A 17,609-nucleotide genomic window follows, 5' to 3' on the forward strand; every position below is an offset into this window, starting at 1 on the left:
GATTCCTGACTGGTGATTAACATTTGCTTTGGTTGGTTAAATGCCGCCAACTACCTTTGCTGTTCTGAAAGTCTATCCCTCACTAACTGACACTACAGCATCTCTGGCCTGCAGAGGACAGCTACCATTGAGCCCATCAACTATGTCAATACTTGCTCCCTACTGCCATCTTACTGCTTTATGAAAGGGTGTCCTCTAGGTTCTCCTAAGGAAAAGTCAGCTGCTAGGTTCTCAGGGCATACAAAATAAAACCATTCTAAGAAACCCACTATTCTGAGCCTCCTTAATAATCTGCCACAGCAATTCTGACATCTTCTTTACTGTGATTACCAGTGTGTCCAAGCTTCAAGTTGCCATTCTTAAAGAGTGTTAGGACTTACTGAGACATTAAATCATCAGCTACTGCAGAGTGTCCCTATACCAATAACCTCTTTCCTACCCAGCTTTACACACTGCTAGTCCAATACTCTCAAGATCCATTACCTTATGAAATTCTTGGCTCCTACTGATATATATATTAATCTGAGCCTTTTTTTGTGAATAAGTGATTTCTTATACAGTAGAGACTAGTTTTTACTGTCTGTGCTAAAATCTAATTGTAGTTATCGATGAAGAAGCAAAGAGGGGAGGTTAGGGCTCTAACATCATCTTATGAGGCAATTGAGATGAGGCCTTAAATGGTCTCCAGGTAATGGAAAGCCTTCTTCTTCCAACTAAGGGGAAAAGACCCTTCTCTGAATTCCCAGAAGGCTCAGAAATCTGGAGGCTCAGAGACCTCAAGCACATCTGCCCAACCGGCCCCATCTCTGTCTCAAAGTCTCTCTCCTTCCTTTTTTGGGACATTAGCACAGGAAACATGTCAACCTGTGCATTCAATCTCTTTATAATTCTGCCTCCCTTTGATTCAAATTCTGGGCTGAATGACCAATACAGTATGCCTCTGAAGAATAATATCTGGCTTTCTTAGCATGTTCAGAATTTATAAGAACCTATCATTCTCTTTCCCCAAAACTTTTAGAGCAGTTAACAACAACGAGCCAACTCCACAAACTTTATAATTAGAATTGCCTCCTATCTTTTAAGTGCTAAAGCTATTAGCTGAGACACACGTTTCCCCTTCAGCCTGTAACTCATCCTAACCTACCACGGGTAAAGCGCCTGTGCGGTGATTGTGAGGCTATAGCACACCAGAGGTTTGCACCACTCTTTTTCACCACTACCAATCATATCTTTGTTGCCATCTAATCAGTGTAGCAAACAGATTCCACAATTTTGTCTTGACTGTCTGCTTTCTGGTCTATTTCTAACTATCTTAGTTTAGGTTGTTTCCAAAGCAGACTCTAAGACAGACTTGGGTGCAGGTAGATTATTTTGGAGGTGATCTCAGGAAGCCCAAGTAAGAGAGTGGGAAAAAGAGACAGGAAATACAAAAAAAGCAAGAAAGTGTCCAGTTTGGGAGACTTTAAGAAGCTGTGGAAAATGCATCTCAGGAATGTCCCACCAAAGGACAGAGAACCTGGAGCAATTATCTCCTAAAGCCTGTTCCCCTCTGGTTCTCTTGGGAGCATTAACTTCTTTAAATCTTGGGCTCAGCAAGCTCCCATGGTGCCAGAGAAGCAGACAGGATGGATCCTCAGGGAGAGAAGCTGTCAGCATGATGGAAATGATCCGCCACAATTGAAAGGAAGCTTAGACATGGGTCAAGGGGAAATGGAGCAGGGCATTCACAGTATTGCTTCAAAATAATATTGAATAATGAAAAACAGCACAGTCTGAATAAAAGAACAATGTCTCTGCCCCCAGTTCCTGGTACTGAGCTTCGAAAAGCCTAGGAATTTCCTAAGTGATAAGGGCATAAAGAGCACCTTTTGTTCTAATATTTGGTTTTCGAGCCTGGTTCCTGACACAAGGAACTTCTAAATTCCTTAAAATTTCCTGCATGATAGGAGTCTTTTTCTCTAATAAAGTGTCACTGCTGGGCTCCTGGAGTGTGGCTGGTTACCAGAAAGGTCAAGTCATAATTCGAAACTTGTAACTTTCAGTCCCACTCCCCACTCTTCCAGGAAGGGAAAAGGAGCTGGGGCTTAAGTTAATGAGTCATGCCTATGTGATACAGCCTCCATAAATATCCTAAAAGTATGGCATTCAGAGAGGTTCCAGGATGGCGAACACATTCACACATGTGGAAGGTGGCATATCCCAACTCCTGTGCTTGGGATCATTCTGGACCTTATGCATATCTTCATCTTCCTGTTTATCTGTTTCCTTTATATAATAAACCAATAAACATAGGTATGTCTTAGTTCTGCGAGCTGTTCTAGCAAATAATCAAACCCAACAAGGAGGTCATGGGAACCTCTAATTACAGCCAGTATGTCAGGTGACAACCTGACAGTACAACTGGCATCTAAGGTGGAAGGTGGGCTGTCTTACAGGACCAAGCTCCTAATCTCTGGGGTCTGTGCTAACTCTGGTTAGTGTCAGAACTGAATTGATCATAAGACACCCCGCTGGTGTGGTGTCAGAGAGATAGACAATGACCAGTAGAGCAGAACATGAGGTCTTAAAACTATCCCACAAACACATGGTCACTTGGGTCTATGACAGAGCTATACTGCAGGTTATGGAAGAAAGGAAAGACTGTTCAAATGAATGGTGCTAGGATTACTGCTAATCCAGGGGAAAAGTAAATTGGATTCAACCCTAACACCATCTACATAAATCGAATCCAAATGCACTCATGGTAAAGAATAAATTCTAAGGGAACCCTTGGTTTCACAAAGATGTCAAAGATAGAATGTGATGGGGAAGAGGGAGAGGGTGTTTCAGTAGTTATTTACTGTGGACAAAATCACTATAATGGGTCACTTGATAAGAAAAACACACTAGCAGAAAGATATCATGACAACCCACCTAATTCATTTTCCTCTATCATTTTTGCCATTAAAATGTCACTTAATGCCAGAGATCTGTCATTCCCCAAACTTGTGGAGTGCATCAGAACTCCACAACATCCTTAAACTGAATTCTCAGGCCCCATCTAGGACTTACTCAATCAGAACCTCTGGGAGGTATTACCTAGGAGTTTGAATTTTTAATAAGTCTTCCCAGGAAATTCCACCACACAGCCAGAATTGGGAACCACTGACCCAGATCATTATTAGATCTCAGAGTTCATTGAGAAAATAGAAGCTACAAGACAAGAATGCCACTGGGGTGCCTGGGTGGCTCAGTTGGTTAAATGTCCAACTCTTGATCTCTGCCCAGGTCATGATCTATCTCATGGTTTGTGAGTTCAATCCCTGAGCTGGCAGTGTGGAGCCTGTTCAGAATTCTCTCTCCCTTTCTCCCTGCTCCTTCCACACTCATGCTCTTGCACATTCTCTATCAAAATAAATAACTAAACTTAAAACAAAAAGAAAAAGAAAAAAAAAGACAGGACTGCCATCAAATCTGGTTGTAATCAAGTGGCAGTGCTCCTATCAGATCGCATCTCTCCCTTGGCTCTGGATCTCCAACTGTTCCTCTCTGCAAGAACCTGATGTCTATAACTATCCCCTCTTTTCCTTGACTTTTAGCAGCACACCTGTTTGGGGAACACTTTTCTTCCTTGCTTCCATGACATCATATCTGCCTGGTTCTGCTCTTTCCTCTCTAGCCATTCTCCCCTGGGCTCTTTGGTCTCTCCTCCTCTACCTGATGTTGGAATAGTGGAGGCTCAGTGTCTTAGTCATTTCAGGCTGCCATACACATTACCGTTGACTGGCTAGCTTAAACAATAAACAGGTTTTCTCGCAGTTTAGGAGTTTGGAAGTCCAAGTTCATGGTGCTGGCATGGTCAGGTTCTTGGTGAGAGTCCTCTTTCTGATTTAGAGAGGCCCATCTTCTTGCCATCCACACAGGCTAGAAAAGAACTAGCTAGCTCCCGGCCTCTTATAAGTGCACTAAATCCACTCATGAGGGCTCCACCCTCATCACCTAACTAATGCCTACAGGGCCCATCTCTAACTACCATCACACCAGTATTAGGATTTCACATGAATGTGGGGGTGGGGTGGGAAGTGGGATATAGTCAGTACACTGCACCCAGGAACCCTTTCCTCTTCTCCACACTGTCTACATGATCTCATCCAGTCCCACTTCTCTTCCTTTATACTTCTACCATCATATTCCAAGCAATTGCTATCTTACTTGAGTGACTGCCACAGTCTGCAACCTGGTCTTGCTTCTACTGTTCCTGCACACTAGCCAGCTTTAAAGACTCAAGCAGTTCTCCCAGGCTAAGAATCCCTCACGGCCTTCTGAGTGAAATACTTACCAATGGCTACGAAGCCCTTCCGAGTCTGGCCCCTGCCTCCCTTTCCATCCCCCTCCCTGCCATGCCCCCACTAATCTTTCCACCCAGGTCACAGTGCTGCTTAGTTTCCTTACAGTACTTTTATCATTTGAAATTATTTATTGATTTGTTTGTTGTCTGTTTCCACCTCCTCTAAGAGCAAACTCATCATTTTATCCCTAAACTGTTCCCTCATTTTTCTTTTGCTAGTTTCATCAAAGATGATATCATATTTTATTTTTTTAGAACTTGAAATGATTTGTTGATTCTCTTTTCCTCACCATATTATTTCCAAACCATAGTCACAAACTGATGGTGATGACCCTCAATTCAGCCCTTCCTTTTTTTATACGTTTTTCCCCTAGTCCAGTGGATACGGGTCATTTTTGTTACAAAAGCCATAGGCAGATGGGAAACCACCTACTGAATGGGTGACTAGAGCAAGCTACTTAATTCCCTGCGCCTTAGTCTCACCATCTATAAAATAGAGAGAATAACAATACAAACATGGAGGGGATGCTTTTTGTGCCCCTTAGACCATTTTGAAATCAGCCCAGCCAAGGGAGGAAGTTCTGGGCAGTTGCTAGCATTTCACCCCAAGCATCATGAGTTACAGAACTCCACTCTTCTGTGGTTTTCTCCAGTGGCAGCAGAGCCTGGGAAGTAACTGGAAACTGAAATCCCTGGTGACAATCCTAAACCAATGGTAGATGGCAGTCAGTGGATAAATGCCCTAGCCTTCACCTTCCTGAAGATAATTCCAAGGCTGAGTCTATATTATTTCTCAGAGAGTCCCCAAGAGGATAAAAAGCCAGAGATATAGCCAGTTTAATATTCATCCTTCCTTCCTTATCTCATTCTTCCTGTCTTTATTCCTGCCCCCTCCGTCCTCACCCGATCACATCCCAAATAAACAACTTGTATCCAGGTCTGCTTCTTAGGGGACCCTAAACTAAAGTAGTAAATCTAACAGCTAGGGCCCAGGTGGGGGGAAAAAATTAACCCTTTAAGTTGTACAATTAAAAAATTTTTAGTACAAGTATTTATGAAGATGAGGTAGGGTTAGGAAAACAACAGATGGTATAGAACCCAAGGACTAGTTAAGAGTGGGGAGCTTACTACCGCTAAGTCTGAGGGAGCCTTGGCCTCAGTGGAGGAACGAGGGCCAGAGTGTGAGGCAAGCGGGTACCTCCAGAAGAACGTTTAGGAGGCACCTGCTCTCACACTCATGCAAGTGCCTGACTGAGAGTCAGTGCCTCTTTACATTTTATATACTAGGCCTCTGCTTGTTGCACCCTAGTCCAAGCCTTGGAAAGAAGGCAACATAGGGTGTCATTTTTCTCTCACCCTTTGATTTCTTACTGATGCCTCTGACTTGCTGAACCCAAATCTGAAATCAGAGCTTAGGGAAGATTTATATCAGCCTTCAAGGAGACAGAAATGTAGAGAACAGTAATTGGAAAATATCCAATCCAGCATAGTATCTCATGGAGTTATGATGATTAGATGATTAAGATATAAAGTGCTTAGAAAAGTACCTGAAATATGCTTTTGTTGCTGTTATTATTATTGTCCATAAGATGCAAAAGTTTAAATACATTATAAGGGGTTCATGGACTCCCTAAAAGTACATGTATAAACTGGGCTCAAGAACAAAGAATGCCAGCCTTCAAGTAAACTCTTTTCATTGTATGGAGAGCCTTCACAAACCAGTCATTAAACTTTTTTCCTTCCCTTCTAACTCAGTCTTTCCCAGCTTTTTTACATCATGGAACCCACAGAAAATGACAATATTTTTAAAAAGAATAAGAAGAAAAGAAAATGGCTTTGTTCAATACTGGAGTCAAGAGATGAGCCTACCCTCAACCTGAAGCAATTTGGTCCAGAAAGCTGAGTTGGGAAACAAACTTATCAGGTTGTTTGGTAAATAAAACAATCAGAATAAATGAAATTCAGTTCAGTCAGTAGATTTTGAGTATCTATTTGTGCCAGGGACTATCCTGGTCCTACAGCCACAGTGGTGAATAGGAGAAACGAAATTCTAATCCCCAAAGAGGTGATAGGGGAGTGGGTATGTGATAAGAGGGAACTAAGGCATTTAAGAGGAGTGAGATAATGATTCTGTGTGTGTGTGGAAGCAAGACTGAGGAAAGAGGAAAAGCAGGGGCAATGGTTAGAAGACTACCACAGTGGTTCAGACCAAGACTGAGTGGTGGAAGTGATGATGCTGGTTAAATGGTTAGACTTGGGATATAGTTTGGAGAGAGATCCCACCAAACTTACCAGTGAATCAGATGACAAAACAACCAAGAGGACGGTGCTGCCACTTACTAAAGTAGAAGAGGTTAGAACGTGAAAGGGGTTGGGATCCAGGGCACAAGAGGAAGACTGATCCTAGGAAAAGATCAGGGACAGTGGGAAAGTGAACTCACATGGGAAATGCAGAACTATCTGCAAGCTGTGAATATCATTCGAGATTTGGGGTCGTGAACTGGAATTCTTAGTGAGTTCTTAAATAGCACCTAATTTAACTCTCCTGAAAATGTGTCTATTTTGTATAAGTGGATTCTTCTTTTATCTTTTACCTGTGCCAATAAGTTACATTTACTTTTGTTCTTCTTAATCCTGTCTCCTGGCCTCTCCACATCCTAAATTTTGTGTTTACCACTCTGGCTCCTTGAAATCACAAATGTATTTTTTGGTCTCAACAGTTTTTGGTTTTTCCTGTATTTGAACTTTATAAAATGGCATCTGAAATTTGGCATCTAAGTCAGCATTATGTTTCCAAAATATATCCATATACTTATGTGTGTTAATTCATTTCCTATGTTTAATTGAATGATGATGCTATAATGTAGTTATGTATATTCCTATAGAAACACATTTGGGTTGTTTCCACTTTTTTGCTATTACTTACAGTGCTGCACTCAATATTCTATAGTGTCCAAGAGTTTCCGCAGTGTATATATTTAGGAGTGGAAACTGCTAGATCATGAGGCATGTAGGTTTACCTTTACAGGGTTGGGTAATTGCTTTAACAAGTGGTTATTACCAATTTATACTCATACCAGTAAGGCCTACAAATTCCCATTGAAGCATGTACTCTCTAGAATTTGGTAATGTCTGAGATAAAAAAACTTTTTTGTTTATTTGTTTTTGAGAGAGATGATGAGACAGCACAAATGGGGGACAGCCAGAGACAGAGGGAGACACAGAATCAGAAGCAGGCTCCAAGCGGACAGCCCAGAGCTAGAGGCAGAGCTTGAACCCACAAACCAGGAGATCAGGACATGAGCCGAAGTCGGATGCTTAACGCCACCTAGGCGCCCCAGTGTCTGACTTTTCAATTTTGTCAATTTCTGCATGAAAAACAGTATCCCACCGTGGTGCCTTTTTTATTTCCCAGTATCATTTCATGTGTTTACTGGTCACAACACTTCCTCTTACATACTAGTATTTCTTATCTAACTTCCGTTTTCAATAACCCATCAATCATCGAAATCTTCTGCCATCTACATTTCTCATGAAAGGAACATAACTTTTGAGGATTACAGCTTATTTTACATTCCCCCCCATTTATAACTAATATCTTCCCTTTCAGGGCATTTAAGGCATACTCAAGGCATACTGATAAAGTCTAATCAGTAACGCATTTATAAGCCACCTATTAGGTAGATTTGGGGTAGTTTTTCAGGTATGGCTAGCCCTATCCTCATCAGATTAAGATTCTCCGGTTTTGTCATTTCCGAGGGTCTATCCAATCATTACTTTAGACCTTTATTCTGACAAATTCTATCTCCTCTACTCTAGTTGGTGACATCTGGAAGGGGGCTCATATCCTACTCATCTTTAAACCACTATTCCAAGCCCAGTGCGTGTATTTCACAAAATTTTGAATGATTTTTATTTCTGCGTACGCAGACCATTCTGAAAAAATATCGTCCACACTTACTTTACAGCAGGCCTCAGCACTCAGCGCCCAGCAGCTATTCCTAGCCCATCTCGGTCACTTTACATCGGAGGTTGAGTTAAGAAGTACTAGCTTCTTACCTGTAGTTAAGCAGTAACGGATTCCTTTCTCTCGTTTCACAAAACGCGGTTACAAACAATGGAAGAGGGCGTAAAGGAGACGGACGACTCTGAACTCTTCAGGCCACTTGGGTCTTTTCGTAGGTCTTTTCCGGGCCTGTCAACATTTCCTTAACTCATTTCGTATACAAAGAGCAGTACACCTATCTACAGCAAAGGCCCAACATTCATGGTCATGAATTCTCGTGCACATTTCCTAAGAGCAAACTATACAAACACAGGCACACAGACAGGCACACAAATGAAAACACACCCACGTGCTCGTGTCTTTTCCCGCGGCACAGGTTATTTGAAATTTAGCGGGGAAAAAGTGTCTTAGCATCCTGTTTCACACTTTCGTCATTAGCCTTCTGGGGGAGTGGGGGGGACAAAGAAAGAAAGGAAAAAAACTAAGAAACTATTCTTAAAAAGTTATTTTAAAAGATAATATCTTTTTCTATCTTATGTGATTTCTTGTCTTTATGCTTTTCTGAAGATTTATTTTGAGTTACTAGACAGATCTTGCCCATCAGTACTTGTGTCGAAACTGCGACAAGATGGACCTAGTGGCTGGGGAGGCGGGGCGGAGGTGTGACGTAATCGCCGCGGGGCGGAGGCGAGGGTGTCTGAGGAGCGACTCCGCGCGTGCTGCTAACGCTGGCCTCCCGGCTTGGAAGCAGCCAGAAGACCTGCCGCTGTCCGCTTTCTCTTGGTGGTCCGCCCACACCTAGTCCCTCCTGAAGATGGCAGACGATCTTGGAGACGAGTGGTGGGAGAACCAGTCTGCAGGAGCAGCCAGCAGTCCAGGTACACACTCTGCCCACGCTGCTGCGGGGCCTCCTCTGACCTCCCTCCGGCCCATTCCAAGTCCTTCGTTAAGTCTCTGCCCCCGTCCGCCTCTGGCTGTCAAGGCGTTGGGTCCCTCGGTGATGTGACTAGCTGTGGCAGTGCACGAGCACCGCAGAGGAAGTGGTGCAGGAGCTTTCTTAAAACGTGAAACCGTGTGACATTAACTCAGTTCTGCCCTCCAGTCAGGAAGGACCCCTTTCCCAAAGCTCTTCCTTTTATATATTTCTTAAAGCATAAGAGATTTTTCGTGAATACAGGGAGTTTGGGTGTAGTGGTAAAGGGTAACTCCTGGATTAGATTCAGACTGCTTCTGTTCAAATCGCGACTCTAGCCCTCTTAACACTGTTGCGGCTCCTTTTCATCATCTATAAATTAAGGCTAGTAATGCTAATTGCAAAGATTGTTATGAAATTAAATAAAGATAAAGCAAATGATACACTTTAGCACAGTATTTGGCACCTCATGTGTGCGAGGTAAATATAAGCTGTGGTTTTTCTTGCTATCATCATCATGTTATTTGGACTATTAGATCCTGAAGGAGGTTTAGATAGAGATCATCCTGTGAACTCAACCATTTTATAGAAGAGGAACAGGAGACCTAAAGATGTTAGGTTACTGACTTTGAACTTTTCAGGTTCCATAAAGATTTATATACAGTTATGTTTTTTAAATCATTTTTTAAAGTCTACCTCTCTTCTCTACTAGATTCTAAGATTTTTTAGAAGAAAACCAAAATCTGATTCATGTGTACAGTCCACTGGGCACTGCACATGATTGACCCTTGATACATATATGCCACAAACATTAATTTTGAAACATGTGAAATACCCATTAAAAATTGCAGAGTTCTGCAGCATTGTTTCCAGAAGGGCATCCTTCAGGTACAAACTGAGCAGATGTCATTCTTAAAAAGGCAGTCAGGGTCATACTGCCTCCATTAAACTTGCTGACTCTTTTGCAGCCTGTTTCTAGGACATATTGCTCTGTGCTTGAAGGTACAAATACTTTTCTTTGCAGGCTCTAGTGTACCACGTTTACTTTAATAACCCTTCCCCCACCTCAGCTGAGGTGTTTAAAGCTATATTTTATGGTGTGATTTAAGAACAGAAGTCATTTAAGAAATAATTGAACTCCTTCTGAGGGGTGAAGGGGACCCTATTTCTTGGTTCTAGCCTTGCTTCTTGCCCCTTACCAGCTGTATGTCTCTCAAGTTAGTCACCGTTTAGAAGGAAAGAAGTTAATGTGTATTGAGTGTCTATTATGTGTCAGATATTTTCATAAATACAAATTCATTTAATCTTCATAAAATGTTTAAAAGTTAAGTGTTGCTTTCAACTTTATAAACGAGAACCTAAGAAAAGTTTAGTGATGTTCTTGGAAACATACAGCAAGGAAGAGGTCTGGGAAGAAGTTATGCAAGTGTGCCTGAGTTTCAAAGTCGCACTTTATCCATTATTACTATGTGGCTTTGTCGGGCCTCAGTATCATGATATGTAAAATGAAGGGTTCTTAGAGATCATGTTTTTAAGGATTTCAATAAACCAACAGTGCTAAACATTGGATCTAGTTAGAATTTTAAAGTGCTACAGCCTCCATCATCAAGGTTGCCAGGATTCCTGTCAAGGTAATGTGTTAGCGTCAACCTGCACCTTAGATTCCTTCCAGTTGTAAAATTAAGGTTTGAAAATCATTGGTTTTATGTATCAGGGGCATTTGCTTTGTTAACTGCTTTTAAGCATAGTGAGCATATACTCTTCCTTGAGATCTGCTTGATTTTTTTATTAGTCATTTGCCTAAGCAATCTGTATTGTATTTCTAAATCAGGAGAATCACAACTGAACCAATTCAGATTTCCTGATTCTACCTATATTAATGGGGTCAACCTAAAATGTGTGAACTGTGTTTTGTTTTGAAGGTCAAAGGAGAAATAGTGCCTTAAGTCAGAGAAAGGAAAGATAGTTGCAATGATGCCTTTATTCCATTGTGTGTTATGCTACTTGCTTATAAAAGTAAACCCATTTCCTTATCATCTGTTTTCCATTCACACTTACAGTAGCAAGAAGCATTTAGTTATTTATTCAGTAATCTACATCTAGAACAAAAGCTCAACATTCATGGACATGAATTCTTATACATGTTTTCTAAGAGCCAACTCTACAAATATATGGCTTCCCAAACACCGACACACTGTGTATGACATCTGTCTAACATATCCAGCTATCTACTTATTGTCTAAGAAAATGTACTGTTTTTGCTGATCTCATGTCTTTTTAGATGTGGTAAATAACTGAGAGACTCTGAAGCTCTCAATCTATTTATCACCCTTTTTGCATACATCTTAAGGCCTATTCAGGACTTACCATTTTTGTGCTAGAATCCTGCATTATGCTGGAGACCAACCTGGGTGCTGGCCCCTGATGTTTGGGAGATAGGAGCTGGATAAGTGCACACATGCATGCTGGATTTCACAGAGTTCTTAGTGATCATGTATATAGATAGACATTTAATTTCTTACCCAATTAAACACTTGAAAATGACAGCCCTGCTATTAGTCTACCTGGGATGTCACCCTTCTGACATTATTGTTGGCGGTTGGAGTCATGGCCCAGAATAAGACAATCGAGAGTTGCCTCTGCTGCAGAGTGTGCAGCCCATCTGCTTCAGGCAACAGGGCCCATCTAATGGCATTGGACATTCCATTTTATCTCATTGTACTTACTTCCTTATTCCCTTCCTACCATAAGGAATTATTTGGTGATTTGTAGTAAACAGTACGTGTATTAGAATCATAATTGCCAAACATTAATGCTAAAGTGAACAGATACAACATCTGAGGTTTCATGTAGTTGACCAAACTGTGCACTTTCTTAGTATGAAGCTGAAACTGCGAATGTCATTCCTGGCATGGATCTGGGACTCATGGAGCAGAGTCAAGAGTTTCTGCAGTTGGAATTGGTCATATGACTGTTCACTTACTGAAGGCAACATTGATCTTTTTTTTTTTTTCTAATCTCAAAAACATGCCTATAAAATTACCAAGTCATGGGGCGCCTGGGTGGCTCAGTTGGTTAAGCATCTGACTTTGGCTCAGGTCATGATCTCGCAGTTCCTCAGTTCAAGCCCCATGTCAGGCTCTGTGCTGACAGCTCAGAGCCTGGAGCCTGCTTTGGATTCTGCGTCTCCCTCTCTCTCTCTGTTCCTCCCCCACTTGTACTCTGTCTGTCTGTCTCTCAAAAATAAATGAAGATAAAAAACATTAAAAAAATAAATAAATAAAATAAAATAAAATAACCAAGTCAAGTGTCCAGCAGGCAGCTGAGTATATGAATCTGGAGCTCCAGGGTTGGGTCAGGGCTAGAGTTAGAGATTTAGGAATGAATGGCAAGTGTATAGCTACTTTTAAAGAGGATATAATAGCAATTTGCCAAATTCTCAGCCCCTATTTTTTTGAGGAGTGCTTTTCATATGCTTCTCTAGCTCATTCTGAATCTTTGATGCCACTCCTTACCAAGTATCTAACTAGAAAATTCAAGTGTGAACACACTTCTATATACAGTATAGGGAGACTGTAGATAATAATACTTTTATTTGTTGAGTGGTTATTATGTGCTAGATACTGTGTTGATTGCTTTATGTGTACTAGCATATAGTTACTATTATCCCCATTTTATTGGTGAGGAAATTGAGGCACTAGATGGTTAAGTGGTTTCTCCAGTTGTTCTTTAGTTGGTAAGTTGGAATACTGTGATTCAAAGGCAATCTGAAACCAGTCTGTGCACTTAAATTTCTAATAGATAATTATTCTAATTATCAGTGGTAAGAATATCATCTCTAAAATAGCAATCCTTTATCAATTAAAAGAGGCTCATAGTTTATAAACCTTTTGTTTATATACATCATTGTTATCAAATTGTGTCCATTAACTCCTACTTTATTACCAAAGTTTATCCTTTTAAAGAACATTGACTACTCAGATCCAAATAAGTAGGTTGTATCATAGGGCTTTGAGAATAATCTTTGCCAGGAAGTTTGACTTGATCCTAGAGCTCAAGACTCACACACTTGGCTGTCTTCTTCAAGTCTTTGCTTGTTTAATAGCAATGTCAAATGAAAATGAGAGCCAACTACTGAATTAGTTGCTTTTTCTTCAGACTTCTCACTCAGTAAATCAAGTCACCAGTTATCCAATTTCACAAAGGCCTAGAAATATCCTGATTTATTTATATATTTTTTCTTTCACCCCTCATGTCTGATCTATCAAGTCTTGTTTTTACCTGTAATACATCATGAATCTTTTTTTCCAATTTTCTCCTAACTCCATCAGAATATATGTTATCATCCTCATTCACCTTAACCACTGCAGTAAACTAACAGGACTCCCAGTTTCTGTCTAGTCCTTCTGTGGACTGTTTTTCAGTTAGCAGCCACAGTGGTCAGACCTCATTCCTGCCTGAACCCTCCAGTGGCTTCCCTCTGACCCACATCATACGACCCACGTTACTTTCCATGACCACTATCTGCCAGATACTCTACTACTTATTCCCCTCTAGTTCATGATCTGGACCCACACCAGCCTTTATTTTGTGCCTCAGTAGGCCACACTCCTTCTGTCTTGGCTCTTTCCAATAGCTATTCTTTTTTCTTTCTGGGCTCTCCTGTATTTCTGATGGCTGAGTTTTTCTTAGAACTTTAAGACTTCAGTTCAGACATCACCAAAAGAGAACATTTCCTGGTCAGCCAGCCTAAAGTAGCCATCTAGTTGCTCTATTACATTATCATGTTATGGTAATTATCAGCAGAGTACTTACCATCAACTATTATTTTCTTTGTTAAATTATTACATTTGCTAGTATATTACATTTTCTTGTTAAATTATTACATTTTGGTGTGATCCCCCACACTAGAATATGAGTTCCATGTGAGTAGGAATTTGTTTATCTTGTTCTTTACTGTGTCCTCAGTGCCTGCAGTAGTATCTGGTGCCTAGAGGAGCACTCAGTGCATAGCACAGGAGTTCCACATCTAAAGAAATTTAGTCCACTGGAAGAATTGTCAAATCTTGCCTAGGCTTTTAACAGATTTCATAGATGCTAGTTCTCTCTGAAAATACATTGAAAATCTTTGTGTATAACTGTATCTATCAACCTTTTATTCTAATCATGTTTGTATTTAGTTTTATAAATTTTGTTTTGAAAGGAGAAAACAGACTTTTATAATAAGCTGATGATTCCAGAGCAATTGGGTGGCTCAGTTGGTTAAGCATCTGGCCCTTGATTTGGGCTCTGGTTTTGTGAGTTTGAGCCCCACGTCAAGTTCCGTCACTGACAGTGCAGAGACTGCTTGAGATTCTCCCTTTCTCTCTGCCACTCCCCCTCTTGTGTTCTCTCTGTCTCTCTCAAAATAAATAAGTAAGCTTAAAAATAACAATAAACTGATAATTCCTAGTGGTGACAGCTTTTGTCACCTAGAATCAATGCTGTTGTTCATCATGTTTGAGAATGCTGAAATGAGCATTTTAATTTTTGTAGTTATATTATCATTTCATAGCATTGCCTTCAAATCTTTGCTTTATCTATGCTGAATTCCTCCTAGAGATTAAGAAGTAGGGGAACACCTTGGATCTTTTAAACCTGAATAACTCAAGTGTTTGATTTTTTTCCTCCTCTTACACTGAAGTTAGGCCTTTACAGTATTAATTTTATCTATAAGCAGCCATGCAGAGTAGATACTGTAAAGCATTGCTTCTACATGTAGAATTTAGACTTGGAATATTTGTAGTAGATTTTGATAACATACAACAGAGAATTGATGTCAAAATCATTTATTGAGCTCTCATTCTTGGCCCTATGTGGTGGAATTAGAGCATAAAACATCTGCTTACATTATGGAATTTATACATCAATATGGTTCAACCAAAATGCAAGTTTTACTATTTTAAGGTAAGATGTTCAAGGGCAAAAAACAGGAACAGGATTCATTTTACAAGGTGAAAGGAAGGAAAGAGAAGAGAGCATGTGCTACATTAATAGTCAGTGTTCTTTACTTAAAAAGTATGTAACAAATGGACCCACAGAGAACCTTCATGGGCTAGTTTTACTTTACTGTGTACAATTTCCAAGTGATTAAACAAGTGGTTCTTGGCAACAATTGTGAACATTTAAAGGTACAAATTTATATATCTTTCTCCAACTACATGCATAGTAGTTCTATAATTTTGCAAAATGTCTCTGAATCTTTTGAAAAATACCAGGAATTTGGAAGGCTTAGAAATACTTCCATTTCCCCTCAGATTCAACAATACCATAAAGTATTTTGTAGCACACATCCTTTTACCTGCTCGTATCTGATGTTCTTTAGTTGAACACTTTAATGCATTCGTCGAATTATACATTTTACTAAATGTATCACAAATAGCTTGAAATACAGTTTCCCTGTTTTCATCAGCTTTCACGGAATTGTTAATTGAAATTTTAAATTACTAGTATTTTTTGAAAAATTAGTTGATTAAGTTCTTTAAGCTCTTGTTGTTGAGTTTTTTGCTAGTCTAAATCACACTAGACCAGAGGTCAGAAACCCTCTTTGTATCAGGTCAGATAATAAATATTTTAGGCTTCGCTGTCCAGTCACTGTCACAACTACTCAACTCTGCCATGGTAGCATAAAAGCAATCATACATAATAAATATGTAAACAAATGAGTGTGGCTGTGTTCCAGTAAAACTTTATCTATGGACAATGAAATTTGAATTTCATGTAATTTTCACATCTTGTAAAATACTCATCTTCTGATTTTTTTTTAGTATTTAAAAATGTAAAAACTATTTTTAAATTGCAGGACATACAAAAGCAGACAGTGGGCCAAATTTGACCTGTGGGCTGCAGTTTGCACACCCCTGCCCCTGGTTCAGTGTCAGAACCTGAGTCGTATGTCACATGTTCCTTAAAATAGGAATTTGCAACATCCCAGAGAGAATTGCATTTTACGTCAATTACTCCATTACGTAGTCCATCATTATCAGTCATAGGTTAGTCACATTCCTATTAAAACAGAAACTGTGTTCCAAATAGTTAGAAGGGGATTAGTTCAGAAATCACTGAAGCTAAATAAATGAAGGGCTGAGGAAGGACTCCAGTACACAAGTTTCAGGTTATTAAAATTCTTGTTATAAGTTGATTTGTTTTTATTCACTTGGATTTTTATCTAATTTCTTTCAAATATATAACTTAAAATTTATATTAGGATAGCTTCTTTTATTTTTATTGCTTTTCAGAGGGTCCACATTTCTGCAAAAATAGAATTATAACGTTCAGGAGACAAGATTCTTTATGTTTCAGTTGTGTTATAGGTCAAGCACCATTTTGTTGAACTCCAAAAAGTATTCCCAGTTCTAAGCTGCTTATGCATTTTTATTGTGTCATGTATTGCTCTAAAATAAGCATGGTTCAGGGTACCTGGATAGCTTAGTCGGTTGAGTGTCTGACTTCAGCTCAGGTCATGATCTCGCAGTTCATGAGTTTGAGCCCCGTGTCAGGCTCTGTGCTGACAGCTCAGAGCCTGGAGCCTGCTTGGGATTCTGTGTCTCCCTCTGTCTCTGCCCCTCCCCAACTCACACTCTGTTTCTCTCTGTCTCAAAAATAAATAAATATTTAAAAATGTTAAAAATAAGTATGGTTTTGGCTTGTGATCCTTTTGTTGAAATAGACTTTGTTATTGTAAAGACTTTTGTCTTAATTGAATTAGAACTGTTACCATTTAAATATGGGGTTCTACTGCTTGCTATAAAAGTGTCACTCCTTTCCATCTCTTTTTTAGTACTTTGTACAATATCTTGTTTTTCTTTTCTTAATTCTTTTGAAATTATGGTAGCTTGGCATGAAGATGTACTTTAAGGTGTCTCCTAACCCAGGAGAAAACAATTTAGAAATATCCAACAGACAACATATTTTGTTTCTCTTCAAGGTAAAAACATTCCCAAGGTCTTTTGTTTTTCTGGAAATATTTCTGGTGCTTGTTTTTCCTGTTTTATGCTTCCTTTCAATCTGTTTGGTTCAATTTGTTTTTTCTTTCCTATAGCATAATTATCATATTGAATGTCACCTGGCATAATTGCTTTTTGGACCCTATGATATACCATTGTCATCTCTTAGCACCTTTTCCTACTCATGTCTTGACTAAATGGCCCTTCTCTCCTTCATTCATTCATTCTCTGTTCACTTAACATTAGCTGCAAAATGCAAGCATGGCACTAAGCACCCTGCACATTTTCCCACTGCAGCATCACCTGTTATTACCCTGTACTTCCTTCTGAACTGTTTCTTATTTTTATGTTACAGCTTCATTACCTTCTTTTGTAGTC

General features: G+C 39.8%; 1 protein-coding gene across 2 annotated transcripts in view; it reads left to right on the forward strand.

Annotated features, from left to right (window-relative positions):
- COL8A1 (collagen type VIII alpha 1 chain) overlaps positions 1-17,609 on the forward strand; it is a 542,567-nt gene that overhangs the window by 159,522 nt on the left and 365,436 nt on the right. For both annotated transcript variants that reach the window (XM_029939186.1, XM_029939188.1), the window contains exon 1: positions 9,023-9,211. In XM_029939186.1, coding sequence (XP_029795046.1) covers positions 9,148-9,211 — 64 coding nt within the window. In that variant the 5' untranslated portion in view covers positions 9,023-9,147. Of the gene's footprint in view, positions 9,212-17,609 lie in introns of those variants that run through there.

This window comes from Suricata suricatta, chromosome 5 (genome assembly GCF_006229205.1).
Source record: "Suricata suricatta isolate VVHF042 chromosome 5, meerkat_22Aug2017_6uvM2_HiC, whole genome shotgun sequence".
Classification (NCBI taxonomy): domain Eukaryota; kingdom Metazoa; phylum Chordata; class Mammalia; order Carnivora; family Herpestidae; genus Suricata; species Suricata suricatta.